General features: G+C 39.2%; 1 protein-coding gene across 3 annotated transcripts in view; it reads left to right on the top strand.

Moving 5' to 3' along the window:
- The first annotated feature begins 145 nt into the window (after nucleotides 1-145).
- LOC106571696 (ankyrin repeat and SOCS box protein 2) overlaps nucleotides 146-14,883 on the top strand; it is a 42,120-nt gene continuing 27,382 nt past the window's right edge. The window contains exons 1-2 of one of the 3 annotated variants that reach the window (XM_014145071.3): nucleotides 146-286; nucleotides 6,013-6,315. In XM_014145071.3, coding sequence (XP_014000546.1) covers nucleotides 6,020-6,315 — 296 coding nt within the window. In that variant the 5' untranslated portion in view covers nucleotides 146-286; nucleotides 6,013-6,019. Of the gene's footprint in view, nucleotides 287-6,012; nucleotides 6,810-14,883 lie in introns of those variants that run through there. The other 2 variants (XM_082961858.1, XM_014145072.3) reach the window with 2 other exon arrangements.

Raw genomic sequence — 14,883 nt, forward strand, 5'->3', positions numbered from 1 at the left:
AAGACTTCCAGCTATTTGTTTTGTTGTTCAGTACTATCCGTCCCTCTTCAAAAAATCTGGGCCAGCTCCTCCTCAGGGGCATTCTGAGCTATGAAGGAGGTAGATGAAAAGTTGACCCCCCCACCCTATCATATGCCTCAAGAAATACCCCAGACTGCTCGATCAGAAGCCCAGTTTCAGAAACCTCCACTGACAGAGAAGTGGAGAAGTCTTAGTAGGGGAGACTAACCAAAGAGGAAAACTTTGACACTTTTTTTTAGGAAAACAGTAAAAGTTTGGGAGAAAGGTAAGACATATTTTCTATTAAATTGTTATTTGACAACGTTGGTGCACTTATTTTTTTGTTAGTTATTTACATTTTTTCTACATGGATCTGATGGTAATGAGCATTTTAGAATTATTATTAGAAGTAGTACACTCCATTAGTTATTTCAGAAATCCTTAAATTATTAGAATTTAAGATTTTAACACTTTTTCAAGGGGAGCATATCCTCATTTCATTGTCCAATCCTAACATAATCCCAGCATTAGCCAACCTAAATACAACCTTCAATTTTGTTCTTCTTCAAATCTATCGATTTGAATGACATGCTTGTGTTCAAAGGGAGTTCGCCTTAATTGACAAGCCCACTTGTACATATGTTCCTTTACTTTGCTCTTGCAGTTTCTGCCTGCCAGCCACTGTTCAGCAGTGAGTACATTAATACATATGCACTTGAGAGCCTAAAACAGTCCTGTGCAATAGACCCATGGGATTTTGGTTTCCAGGTCTATTTATAAAGCTGTATCTACACTGCATGCAGGGCGATATTTGCGAATGGGCTAATGGGATACTGTAGCTGTCTTATGACTTGCAAAACATGTCTTATATGGAGCAAATGATACGCTGCCCTTCAACTGGGCACTTGTAAGTATGTAGGGCAACTTTTTTGGCAATAAGGTGTGTTGAAGACTATGCCTGATTATTTGAATGAATGGATGAATTAATGAATGAACAGTACGTTACAGAACAATTTATAGAACAGAGTATTTCTTTTCTTTTTTTCAAAGTATTTTTCACTTCAAATGCTGAGTCGTGTGCTTGTCCTAATTCCTTACTTGAGAAATAGTGGTGTCTGAAATGACCGACATCCTTGATAAAGATGAGCAATAATGACTGTATAAATACTTCAAATGCTGAGCTACAGTATATTGTATGCTCAAAAAAATTTGGAACTTATATTATTTTATTCACTTGCTCAGAGAAAGAGATTGTTAAACAAATCATATATTTTTTCCCTAAAATGTAGGGTTAAAAATGATTCACACCCCTAAAGAGTCTTGTGAATGAGGTAGTGAAAGTTTAGTATTTGGTCCCATATTCCTAGCACGCAATGACTATATCAAGCTTGTGACTCTACAAACTTGTTGGATGCATTTGCAGTTCGTTTTAGTTGTTTCAGATTATTTTGTGCCCAATAGAAATGAATGGTAAATAATGTATTATAGTATCCTGGAGTCACTTTTATTATAAATAAGAATATAATATGTTTCTAAACACTTTTACATTAATCTGAATGCTACCATGATTACGGATAATCCAGACTGAATCGTGAATATTGATGAGTGAGAAAGTTAGAGGGTCAAAGATCATTCCCCCAAGACATGCTAACCTCCCCTGTTATTGGCAATGGTGAGAAGTTAGCATGTCTTTGACCCTTTGTAACTTTCTTACTCATTATTATTCACAATTCATTCAGGATTACATTAATGGAGAAGTGTTTATATACATATTCTTATTTATAATAAAAGTGACTCCAGAGTGATACAATATGTTATTTATCATTCATTAGTATTGGGCACAAAATAATCTGAAACAACTAAAACGAACTGCAAATGCATCCAACAAGTTCGTAGAGTCACAAGCTTAATGTATAGTAGTCATTGCGTGCTAGGAATATGGGACCAAATACTAAGCTTTTGAATCTTTAGAGGTGTCAATTTTTATCCCTACATTTTGAGAAAAAATATTTAACAAGTAATATCAATCTCTTTTTCTGAGCAATAGTAAAAGTGTAAAAACATATTTCCCATTTTTGGGGGAGCATACAATATTTGCAAAGGACTGTAAAGGTTTGAAAATGATGATTCTACAGTATATTCAGAAAGTATTCAGACCCTTTCCATTTTCCACACTTTGTTACATTACAACCTTAATCTAAAATGGATCAAATACAAATGTTTCCTCACCAATCTACACACAATACCCCATAAAGACAAAGCAAAAACAGGTTTTTAGAAATGTTTGTAAAATTTATGAAAAAAACCCACAAAAAACCCAGATACCATATTTACGTAAGTATTCAGACCCTTTGCTAATTGAGCCCAGGTGCATCTTGTTTCCATTGATCATCCTTGAGATGTTTCTACAACTTGATTGGAGTCAACCTGTGATAAAGTAAATTGATTGGACATGATTTGGAAAGGCATTCACCTTTTCTTTATAAGGTCCCACAGTTGAAAGTGCATGTCAGAGCAAAAACCAAGCCATGAGGTCGAAGGAATTGTCCGTAGAGCTCCGAGACACGATTGTGTCGAGGCACAGATCTGGGAAAGGGTACAAAAGTGTTTTGCAGCATTGAAGGTCCCCAAGAACACGGTGGCCTCCATCATTCTTAAATGGGAGAAGTTTGGTACTACCAAGACTCTTCCTAAAGCTGGCCACTCGGCCAGTCTCAGCAATCGGGGGAGAAGGGCCTTGGTTAGGGAGGTGAACAAGATACCGATGGTCACTCTGACAGAGCTCTAGAGTTACTCTGTGGAGATGGGAGAACCTTCCAGAAGGACAACCATCTCTGTAGCACTCCACCAATCAGGCCTTTATGGTAGAGTGGCCAGACGGAAGCAACTCCACAGTAAAAGGCACATGACCGCCCGCTTGGTGTTTGCCAAAAGGCACCTAAAAGGACTCTCAGACCATAAGAAACAAGGTTATCTGGTCTGACGAAACCAAGATTGAACTCTTTGGCCTGAATGCCAAGACAGCGCAGGAGTGGCTTCGGGAAAAGTCTCTGAACGTCCTAGAGTGACCCAGCCAGAGCCAGGACTTGAACCCAATCGAACATCTCTGGAGAGACCTGAAAATAGCTGTGCAGCGACACTCCCCAACCAACCGGACAGAGCTTGATAGGATCTGCAGAGAAGAATGGGAGAAACTCCCCAAATACAGGTGTGCCAAGCTTGTAGCGCCATACCCACAAAGAATTGAGGCTGTAATCCCTGCCAAAGGTGCTTCAACAAAGTACTGAGGAAAGGGTCTGAATACTTATGTACATGTGATATCAGTTCTTTTTTTATATACATTTGCAAAAATGTCTAAACAGTTTTTACATTGTCATTATATGGTATTGTGTGTTGAGGGGAAAAAAACTATTTTATCAATTTTAGAATAAGTCTATAACGTAACAAAATGTGGAAAAGGTCAAGGGGTCTAAATACTTTCCGAAGGCACTGTACAGTATTGTACAGAAACTCATAGAATTGTGTTGGGGTCAAAAGCCTTGTGTCACAAGCAAAGTGCAGTCTATGCTGCAGGTGCTCAATCAGTTATTAATTAAACCGCCTCATTCTGCCAATGACATTGCTGTGCAGCTTTTCCTACTAAACACCTTAAGCAACAAGGCCAATAAACATTGAGTTTCATTTCGTCCCCAAAATGTTCTGAACTTTAAGTCTAAGTTTTATGTCTTAAGGTTAAACGGTTGTGTTTTCTCTTTATACAGCAGTGAATGTTTTCTAAAGGGGTAAACATCTGTTTTGATGTACTCTAATTACAGCAGCGCAATCAAGGTGTATGCTTACTGATGCTAGTCTAGAACTCTCCTTAGTCTGGAGTAGATTAATACCTGCCATTGCAATGTTCATGCAGTGACTTTACTTCTGGCACACATATACGACTTATTCTTAAAACGGCTTCTCCCTGTGAGGGGAGTCTACCTGGTAGTAGTAGGTTTTTACAGTATTCAAAACCATTCTATAATTTGATGACCATGGAGCTGCATAAATACTGCATTGCTGTATCAATTGAATCAATCCCATAATCTCTGGCTACGTCCCAATTATTTGTCATTCCTCAAGTGTGCACTTGTTCACTTCCCCAGCACTGATTTGAAAGGAAATTCAAAACCCGTCATTCAGGGCAGGTGGGGCTCAAAGAAGAAAAAAAAGTGTATATATTTTACTTTTTTGGGGGGGGGCTTGCCTCTTTTGCATGTTATTTTGGCATTAATACGTGTCACATATCAGTTTGAAAACAATGTCAAAAAATGTATATATATTATTGAGTTAATAAAGCCGCATACAAACAGACAGCTCCAAAATGCAGGTGTTTCAGCCTAGCTAGGTGCTTTCTGTGGTGATGGGGCAGGCCAGCAGAAAACAGGAGCATTGCACCGCGATTGGCTCAGCATTGCACCGTAATTGGCTCAGTGTTCTGTCACTCATGGGGACACTGTCACCTGCCTTTAGTAAGGGTAGACATCAAGAATGTGAGCCCTTTAGGTGCTGCCATAGAGTTACATTAGAAGTGCCCTTCCAAGAAGGCTCAAGGTCATTTGGCCACAGAAATGACGTCAAATCACGTTATATGTACAGTAGCTTTGACTGATCATGTCAACATCTTACTTTCACAATCTTAGCTAGCAGTCATCATCATGAATCAAGTCTACTAGCAAATCCTTTTTAGTCCTTGTCATATGAAGAGAAATAATGAAGAGAAAATATAGATAAAACGTATCAGTGCTCATCGGCCATTGGACATAAACATTACACAACAATTTGGAGATCGCAAATTCAACAATGAGTGGTTTGTAAGGAATCGGTGACAGTGGCTAACTGCAAGTATTGCAACTGGGAAGTCGGGAATAATACGTTTTGAACGGTCATTCAACTCGGAATTGTAAATCCGGCATCTTTCTCTTTGAGGACAAAATTTACCCACGAAGGACAGCCGCGCCACTTTCCTGTTCGCAACTTGAGTCCAAAAATGTCTTATGTTGCTTAATAAATTATGTAGGATGCCAGAGAGATATCTATACTGTAGCTAAGAAAGTAATACTCTACTAAGTGTATGTTGTGTAATAAGCTGTTAGTAGCCCATGTGCCTCACCCTAATAATTTGGTCTATTTTCACCAATGCAGTATTGTAAACACATCGTTCGTTGCCGGTGTGTGCTTGTTTGCAAACTTTTTGTTATAACTTTGACAGTGCTAGTGATAGTAGTACACTGTAAGAACGGCCCATGTTCTGAATTCTGTCGTTGTACATTTCAAAAGTGCTGAACAAATAGTTATTGACTACGTCTGTTGTCGCTCGCTCATTAATGTCTTAATCGAAATTACGGATTGCCTCTTATCTGCTTGTCATCCCCATATGCCATAGTTTGTACATCTCAATTGTCAGTAGAAACCACATTTGTTCAAGCAAATCAGCCATACCAGCTATGTTTTTTTAAAAGGCAGTAAATGAGGCTGAATGAACTGTTTCGCTGCCAGACAAGCCTCCGCTGAAAGCCAGGTGTAGCAGTGGTAAGGTGTTGGGACTCCTTTATGTAGGCCTTAACAGTTTGTGGGCAGTTTGTCACCGTTATAGTGCAATTAATGTATTGTTTTGTGTTGTTTTTTTTGCCCCACCAAGATTTTCATGCTAAAATTGCCACTGAACCCAGGACAAAATTATATATTGATATCCCTACCCTGTAAGCAGTATGGATAGGTTAGACAGCAATCCATGCTTTAGTTTTATTTACCTGGCCAAGTTTTTTTGCAATATCCCTGATATTAGCATTTTCACACTTCATGTCCAAGTCATCTTAAATTAACATAATTAAACTACACAAGTAAAACCAATATGTAATTTTGTAATTTGGGTAAAATAATATTTTGGCTTGCTGTGCTTAGGAATGGGTCTCGCAAGATCCAACTTGGTGGACATAATGCATAATATGTAATTGCATGCCCTCTTTTTCTCTCGAGATCCAACATGGCAGTTGCCAGCATGGCCATGCCTGGCTCCACAGCGGGCCCCACGATGGGTTTTGATGACTACAGTCTCTACAGCAACCTGTCAGATGATGAGCTGATGCAGCTGGCTATCGAACGCAGCCTCAGTGAGACCCACGATGCCACAGCACCGGGTGAAGCCAGCAACACCCCCACAGCTCTAGGAAGAAGAACAGTCCAGTATAGGGCAAATCCACCCCCAACCAGGCTGAACCCACCAAATCCACCAAGGCAGGAACCAAGCCATAGGCCGCCTACTGCCAAACCAACTGACGTGTATGTACCAGCTGAAAAGATCCTTCATTGTTTTTCATTATCCACATTATCCACTTATGCACTTGGTCATTGGGACACCCTTTACATTAAGTTGTAGGCTACAGACAGTTACATGCAATTCAAATTTCTTGACATAATTACATGTTATTTGCAGATGTATGCACGAGTGACTGTTTTCTTAAATGAATGACTTAGTTAACGTGACTAAAATATTTACCTGCTAATTCTGCTAGCCGGCAAACCAAGAGGCCCCGAGTATCGGTTGTTGACATACGACACCTCGTTAACATGCTGTCCTCATTGCTTCCCGTTGGGCCACGTGAGAAACACATGTCCTATCGCATCTCATGGCACTGGATTCTTACCCAACGGGCATTTTAGGAATAGATCCAAGTAGCAGTCTGAAGTTCATATGCCACCATGGAGGCAAATAGCAACACTAACGAAAACAAGTCTTGGTGTAGAGTTGGACGTACTGTTGCAGGCTCTAAAAAGTAAGCTATGTCACGTTACAGTATTGGCAGGACAATTTCTGTATTGTGTGTGCAATTTGGCGTTCTAGCATCTAGGGAAATTGTAAAAAAAAGTATAATAATTGTGCCCTCCAACTGTACATGTTGGATATTAACATACTATGCACATGTCTAAAGTCTAAACCTTAGAAAAGCATTCAGAGGAACACTTGAAGGGAGATATGAACTAAAATTGTGATAGTGGACAGGCATTTTAGATGTAATAAGAGCAATGAGAATTGATTAAGGAATCAAACAATTAACTTTTGAAGAAACACACATTATCTATTGAGTTTAGGATCCCTCCATATTAGTTTAGTTAATTTAAAGTACACGTTTGCAGCAGTATTACTAAGTATTCACCCCTCTTGGATTTTTGCACATTTTGTTACAAAGTAGGTTGAAATGGATTTAATTGTGATTTCTTTTTGGATCTACCCAATACTCTAATGTCAAATCATTTTTATATACACTGAACAAAAACATGAACACAACATGTAATAACATGAAATAAAAAATCCCAGAAATGTTTAATACGCACCAAAAGCTTAATTCTCTCAAATTTTGTACCCAAATTTGTTTATATCCCTGTTATATCCCTGCTAGTGAGCATTTCTCCTTTGCCAAAATAATACATCCACCTGACAGGTGTGGCATATCAAGAAGTTGATTAAACAGCATGATCATTACACAGGTGCAGCTTGTGCTGGTGACAATAAAAGGCAACTCTAAAATGTGCAGTTTTGTCACACAACACAATGCCACAGATGTCTCAAGCTGAGGGAGCGTGCAATTGGCATGCTGATTGCAGGAATGTCCACCAGGGCCTGGCTGGGTGGGCCTGGCTGCCAAGTAGGTGGGCCTATGCCCTCCCCCATGGCTGAACCCCTGATCAGTTGTGATTAGGACCTAATAACATTATTTTCAATTGACTGATTTCCTTATATGAACTGTAACTCAGGAAAATCTTTGAAATCGTTGCATGATGCATTTATATTTTTTGTTCAGTATAGTTGTATAAGTATTCACCCGCTTTGTTTTTGGCAAGCCTAAATTAGTTTAGGAGTCAAATTTGGCTTAACAAATCACATGATAAGTTAGAAGGTTTCACTCTGTGTGAAATAATAGGGGTTAACATGATTTTTGAATGACTACCCCTTCCTCTGTCCAGACTGCTCCCCATACATACACTACCATTCAAAAGTTTAGGGTCACTTAGAAATGTCCTTGTTTTTGAAAGAAAGCAAATTTTTTTGTCCATTAAAATAACATAAATTGATCAGAAATACAGTGTAGACATTGTTAATGTTGTATATTACTATTGTAGCTGGAAACTGGTGATTGTTTTATGGAATATCCACATAGGCGTACTGAGGCTGATTGTCAGCAACCATCACTCCTGTGTTGCAATGGCACGTTGTGTTAGCAAATCCAAGTTTATCATTTTAAAAAGCTAATTGATCATTAGAAAACCATTTTGCAATTATGTTAGCATGTTCCCATCTCCACAGAGGAACTCAAGAGATCGGTCAGACTGACCATCAATTGCTCAGTTTGGCCAGATGGCCAGCTCTAGGAAGAGTCTTGGTAGTTCCAAACTTCTTCCATTTAAGAATGATGGAGGCCACTGTGTTCTTGGGGACCTTCAATGCTGCACAAATGCTTTGGTACCCTTCCCTAGATCTGTGCCTCAACACAATCCTGTCTCGGAGTTCTACGGACAATTCCTTTGACCTAATGGTTTGGTTTTTGCTCTGAGATGCACTGTCAACTGTGGGACCTTATATAGACAGGTGTGTGCCTTTCTAAATCATGTCCAATCACAGGTGGACTCTAATCAAGTTGTAGAAACATCTCAAGGATGGTCAATGGAAACAGGATGCACCTGAGGTCAATTTTGAGTCTCATAGCAAAGGGTCTGAATACTTATGTAAATATTTCTAAAAACCTGTTTTCGCTTTGTCAATATTGATTTGAATTGGATTGAGATCTGTTGAATGAGATGGCCATGGCATATGGGTTACATCTTTTTCATGATCATCAAACCATTCACTTGTGCCCTTTGGATGGGCGTATTGTCATCCTACGGTGGCATAGCCATGGTAGCCAAAATAATGGCCTGACCAGCATTTTTATACATGACCCTAAGCATGATGGGATGTTAATTGCTTAATTAAATCAGAAACCACACCTGTGTGGAAGCACCTGCTTTCAATATACCCAGTTTATCCCTGATTTACTCAAGTGTTTCCATTATTTTGGCAGTTACCTATATGTACTTGGGTGATTCTCATGAAACTTGCACTTGACAAAAAAACATTTTGACAATAAAATAATCCACCATAATTCCTTTTAGATCACTAAGACTAAGATCTGTATTTATCTATTTCATAATTATTGTTATGTTTATTGATCAGATATTATGCATTTTACCACAATTTCCACAACTACCAATGCAAAAAGTCCAAAAAGTTAAACAAATCCATTTCTAATATATTTGTAATATTGTTCACCTAATGAAAAAGCCCAAGTTAAACAGAACACTGAAAACAAATATATTTAAAAGTAAATTAACATTTATTTCATCATTTATCTCATTCCAGCAACATATAACATTTTCTGAATCATGTTTTTTTTGTCATAATTATTTGTTTATGCATGTTATTGTTATGTAGACATTTGGATAAGGAACAAAAAGGCACAATATCAGATTAACATCTAATATTTAATTAATATTGGTGCATTACGGTAATGATAAACAGGTTTCGGAGATGAGAATGAATGTTTCAGTAATGAGTGTTGCATAGTTTGCCACGGAAAAACTGTACCAAGCTCTATTAGAGATTTAGTAGCTCAATACATCATCAAACTTTGTCATTTGGTAAATGCCAAATAACTTGTATAATACTAAAATCTTTTACATTTTAGTTATTTAGCAGGCGCTCTGATCTTAATGCAATTGACTTATTTTATTTTTGCATAAGTATGAGTACTGTAATTACTTAAGCATAAAGTAACTTGAAATTGAATTGGATCTTATGGGAAAATGGCATAACATGATTTTCCTATAAAGTATCTAAATATGTGGGATATTGACCAAAAAGCTGTCTTGGGTTCAGACAACAGTATAATAAGTAAGTGATAAAACAGGTACATGTGTCAAAATGGGGATATCGTCCTTTAAGAGGTGGGGTTGCTATTTGCTGAAACACAAACTCCAGATTGTGGCTTTAAGTATATTAAAATGGGGCTAAACACCCATATTTTGTCATGATAATCCCTATTTAAATTTTTTAAAACTGACATTTAAATTTAAAAAATAAAAAATAACTGTACAATAGGTGAAAGCAGTGGTCCCAGTTATTTTTGGGGGGTGGCATGTAGCCTAGTGGTTAGAGCGTTGGGCCGGTAACCGAAAGATTGCTAGATCGAATCCCCAAGCTGACAAGGTAAAAGTCTGTTGTTCTACCCCTGAACAAGGCAGTAACCCACTGTTCCTAGGCTGTCATTGTAAATAAGAATTTGTTCTTAACTGACTTGCTTAGTTAAATAAAGCTTCAATAAAAATAATAATAATTAAAGTTACCAGCACAGCACAACTGTTCCTAGGCTGTCATTGTAAATAAGAATTTTCATGAGAATTAGCTAACTATCATTACTGAAATTAAGGTTCTCATTACCGAAATGGACCCCAAAAACCGGTAGTTCAATCTGCAAGTAATCGGAGACAGCCATTATGTGTCAGCAAACAATTGACTAGATCACTAAAGCCCATGGTTGGTAAAGTAATGGTTCTCAAAGTTTTTACCAATTCAAGCTTTTTGCCCTTTAAGTAACGAGAAGGCCAAGGGGGGTGTTTGAGAATAAAATCCTCATTCTGAAGTAGGGTTGCACATCTTGGGGAATATTCAGACGTGGAAACTTTCCGTGGGAATGTATTTTTAAAAAAAAATATGATTTCACCTTTATTTAACCAGGTAGGCCAGTTGAGAACAAGTTCTCATTTACAACTGCGACCTAGCCAAGACAAAGCAAAGCAGTGCGACAAAAACAACACAGAGTTACACATAAACAAATGTACAGTCAATAACACAATAGAAAAATATATGTACAGTGTGTGCAAATGTAGAAGAGTATGGAGGTAAGGCAATAAATAGGCCATAGAGGTGAAATAATTATAATTTAGCATTAACACTGGAGTGATAGATATGCAGATGATGATGTGCTAGTAGAGATACTGAGGTACAAAAGAGTAAGAGGATAAGTAACAATATGGGGATGAGGTAGTTGGGTGTGCTATTTACAGATTGACTGTCTACAGGTGCAGTGATCGGTAAGCTGCTATGACAGCTGATGCTTAAAGTTAGAGAGGGAGATATGACTCCAGCTTCAGTGATTTTATAATTCATTCCAGTCATTGGCAGCAGAGAACTGGAAGGAAAGGCGGAGAATGATGGGGATGACCAGTGAAATATACCTGCTGGAGCGCGTGCTACGGGTGGGTGTTGCTTTGGTGACCACTGAGCTGAGATAAGGCAGGGCTTTACCTAGCATAGACTTATAGATGACCTGGAGCCAATGGGTTTGGTGACGAATATGTAGTGAGGGCCAGCCAACGAAAGCATACAGGTCGCAGTGGTGGGTAGTATATGGGGCTTTGGTGACAAAACGGATGGCATCCAGTTTGCTGAGTAGAGTGTTGGAGGCTATTTTGTAAATGACATCGCCGAAGTCAGGGATCGGTAGGATAGTCAGTTTTACAAGGGTATGTTTGGCAGCATGAGTGAAGGAGGCCTTGTTTGCGAAATAGGAAGCCAATTCTAGATTTAATTTTGGATTGGAGATGCTTAATGCGAGTCTGGAAGGAGAGTTTGCAGTCTAAACAGACACCTAGGTATTTGTAGTTGTCCACATATTCTAAGTCAGAACCGTCCAGAGTAGTGATGCTAGTCGGGCAGGAGGGTGCAGGCAGCAATCGGTTGAAGAGCATGCACTTAGTTTTACTTGCATTTAAGAGCAGTTGGAGGCCACGGAAGAAGTGTTGTATTGTACCCCCATAGAGATTGCCAGAGGTCCGGACAACAGGCCCTCTGATTTGACACACTGAACTCTATCTGAAAAGTAGTTGGTGAACCAGGCGAGGCAGTCATTTGAGAAGCCAAGGCTATTGAGTCATAAGAATGCGGTGATTGACAGAGTCGAAAGCCTTGGCCAGGTCGATGAAGACTGCTGCACAGTACTGTCTCTTATCGATGGCGGTTATGATATCGTTTAGGAACTTGAGCGTGGCTGAGGTAGATATGCATGACCAGCTCGGAAACCAGATTGCGTCGTGGAGAAGGTACGGTGGGATTCAAAATGGGAATATATGGGAATTGACGGGAATATATGGGAATTAATATTAGTACCAATTAAATGTAGATGTTTTTTGCATTGGATATATTTACCATATCAAATGGAGACAGAAACATAAACCTTTACCTTGTCATAAGTAGACATAATTGCAAATGATTAAATCCTTCCAATAGAAATTTAAAAAACGATTTAGTTACGAATTGAACTTTAATTTAATGAGTTGACTCTTCACATGGGATGATTTCACTGAACAAGAATAGATAGGGAATATTATATCAGGCTCAAAAAGCCTCAGATTTGCCCGGATTGCCACCAATTTTTCAACCCTTGTATTGGTCAGCCTGTTGCGTGCGTGTTCCCAAACAAGGACCAGTTGCGCTCTGAAGCGACTGATGTTGGTGGGACTTGGAGGATGATGGAGGCAACAGGGGAAAGAGCCTCAGATCCACAAACCCCTTCCACCAGGTGGCTGATGAGATATGCTAGTACGACTGCCATATTGCATCTCCATCCCAAAGCTCTTGCATTGATGATTGCCTTCAGCTCATCTGCAATACAGAGACCGGTGTGTCTGTTGTCCCTTGTGTCTGGGCTCTTGTAGAATACTGGTTGAGGGGTGGAGATGATGTAGTTTATTATTCCTTGCCCACGAACATTCGACCACCCATCAGAGATGATTGCAATACAGTCAGCTTTCTCTATGATTTACATGACCCTCACTTGAACTCTGTTGAACTCTGCATCCAGCAAATGAGTAGATAAAGCATGTCTGGTTGGAGGGGTGTATGCTGAGCGAAGAACACTCAGAAATATTTTCCAATATACACTGCCTGTGAGCATCAGAGGTGAACCAGTTGCATACACAGCTTGAGCAAGACATTTATCAGCATTTCTCAACATTCCTCCATTGAGTCAAAAATACATATGATTCCAGGAGGACTATGAGCTGTTGCTATCGATAAGGTGTCTGATTCATCATTTTCACCTCGAATAGAAGTAGAAGGACTTTTGTCAGAGGTTGCTTGTTGTGAACTTTATGCACTTGGCCAGAAGATTGTGCATCTTTGTTGTATTCTTCACATATGATTTGGCACAGTATTTTCAAATGTACACAGCTTTTCCTTCTACATTAGCTGCAGTGAAATGTCTCCACACATCAGATAGTGCCCGTGGCATTGTCCTGTGAAGATTATTAATTAAAAAAATATATTAATATATTTATACACACACACACACACACACACACACACACACACACACACACACACACACACACACACACACACACACACACACACACACACACCACACACACACACAATTCCATGTACAGATAAATAGTTAAGCAGTTAGATTAAACAACTCCTTTGTAAGATAAATGTTTTAAAATGAAACATGTATGGAAACATGTGAATTAACACCACTCCGTTAGCAGGCTCAAGCAAGCTAAAACCCACATGGTAGCAAAACTAACTAGCAGAAATTGTTAACAAGTTAGAAATAATTTAAAACACACTTTGCTGTAGGCTACTATTTAGTAGTTAACATAAAAATATACAGAATACAAATATTTCAAAGCATACCAAGACAGTGAACGTTCCTGAGTGGCCTGGTTACAGTTTTGACTTAAATCTGCTTGAAAATCTATGGTAATACTTGTAAATTCCTGTCTAGCCATGATCCCCAACACCTTTACAGAGCTTAAATAATTTATTTAAGAATAAATGGGCAAATATTGGAGAAGCATCCAGCTGCAGATTATGCTCGCTGAAGCCGCGTGGTCTGCGAACCTCCGATGGTATTTTTGCATCTCAAAAATGGTATGTGTGCGCACAACCTGTAGACGTTTGATGGTCTGGTGTATCGTGTGGTTCAGTAGCTTTGTTCCAGGGTGTCCGTGTGCTACGCACATACCAGTCGGTGCACTGGCTCTGGTTCAGGGCATTATGTTAACCAAATAAAATAAAATGTTATTGTTCACATACACATGGTTAGCAGATGTTATTGCGAGTGTAGGGAAATGCTTGTGCTTCTAGTTCCGACAGTGCAGCAATATCTAAGAAGAAATATCTAGCAATTCCACAACAAATACATATAAGACACAAATCTAACTAAAGGAATGGAAGAAGAATATATAAATATATGGATGAGCAATGACAGAGCAGCATAGGCTAAGATGCAATAGATAATATAGAAAACAGTATATACATATAAGATGAGTAATGCTAGATATGTAAACACTATTAAAGTGGCATTATTAAAGCGACTAGTGTTGCATTTATTCAAGTGGGCAATGATTTCAAGTCCGTAGGCAGTCTGTTCTAGTGATGGCTGTTTAGCAGTCTGATGGCCTTGAGATAGAAGCTGTTTTTCAGTCTCTCGATCCCAGCTTTGATGCACCAACCTCGCCTTCTGGATTGTAGCGGGGTGAACAGGTAGTGGATCGGGTGGTTGTTGTCCTTGATGATCTTTTTGGCCTTCCTGTGACATCGGGTGCTGTAGGTGTCCAGGAGAGAATGTAGTTTCCCCCAGTGATGCGTTGTGCAGACCGCACCACCCTCTGGAGACCCCTGCGGTTGTGGGCGGTGCAGTTTCCGTACCAGGCGGTGATACAGCTCGTCAGGATGCTCTCAACTGTGCATCTGTAAAAGTTTGTGGGTTTTAGGTGACAAGACAAATTTCTTCAGCCTCCTGAGGTTGA

The sequence above is a fragment of the Salmo salar genome, chromosome 15 (genome assembly GCF_965601325.2).
Source record: "Salmo salar chromosome 15, fSalSal1, whole genome shotgun sequence".
Taxonomy (NCBI): Eukaryota; Metazoa; Chordata; class Actinopteri; order Salmoniformes; family Salmonidae; genus Salmo; species Salmo salar.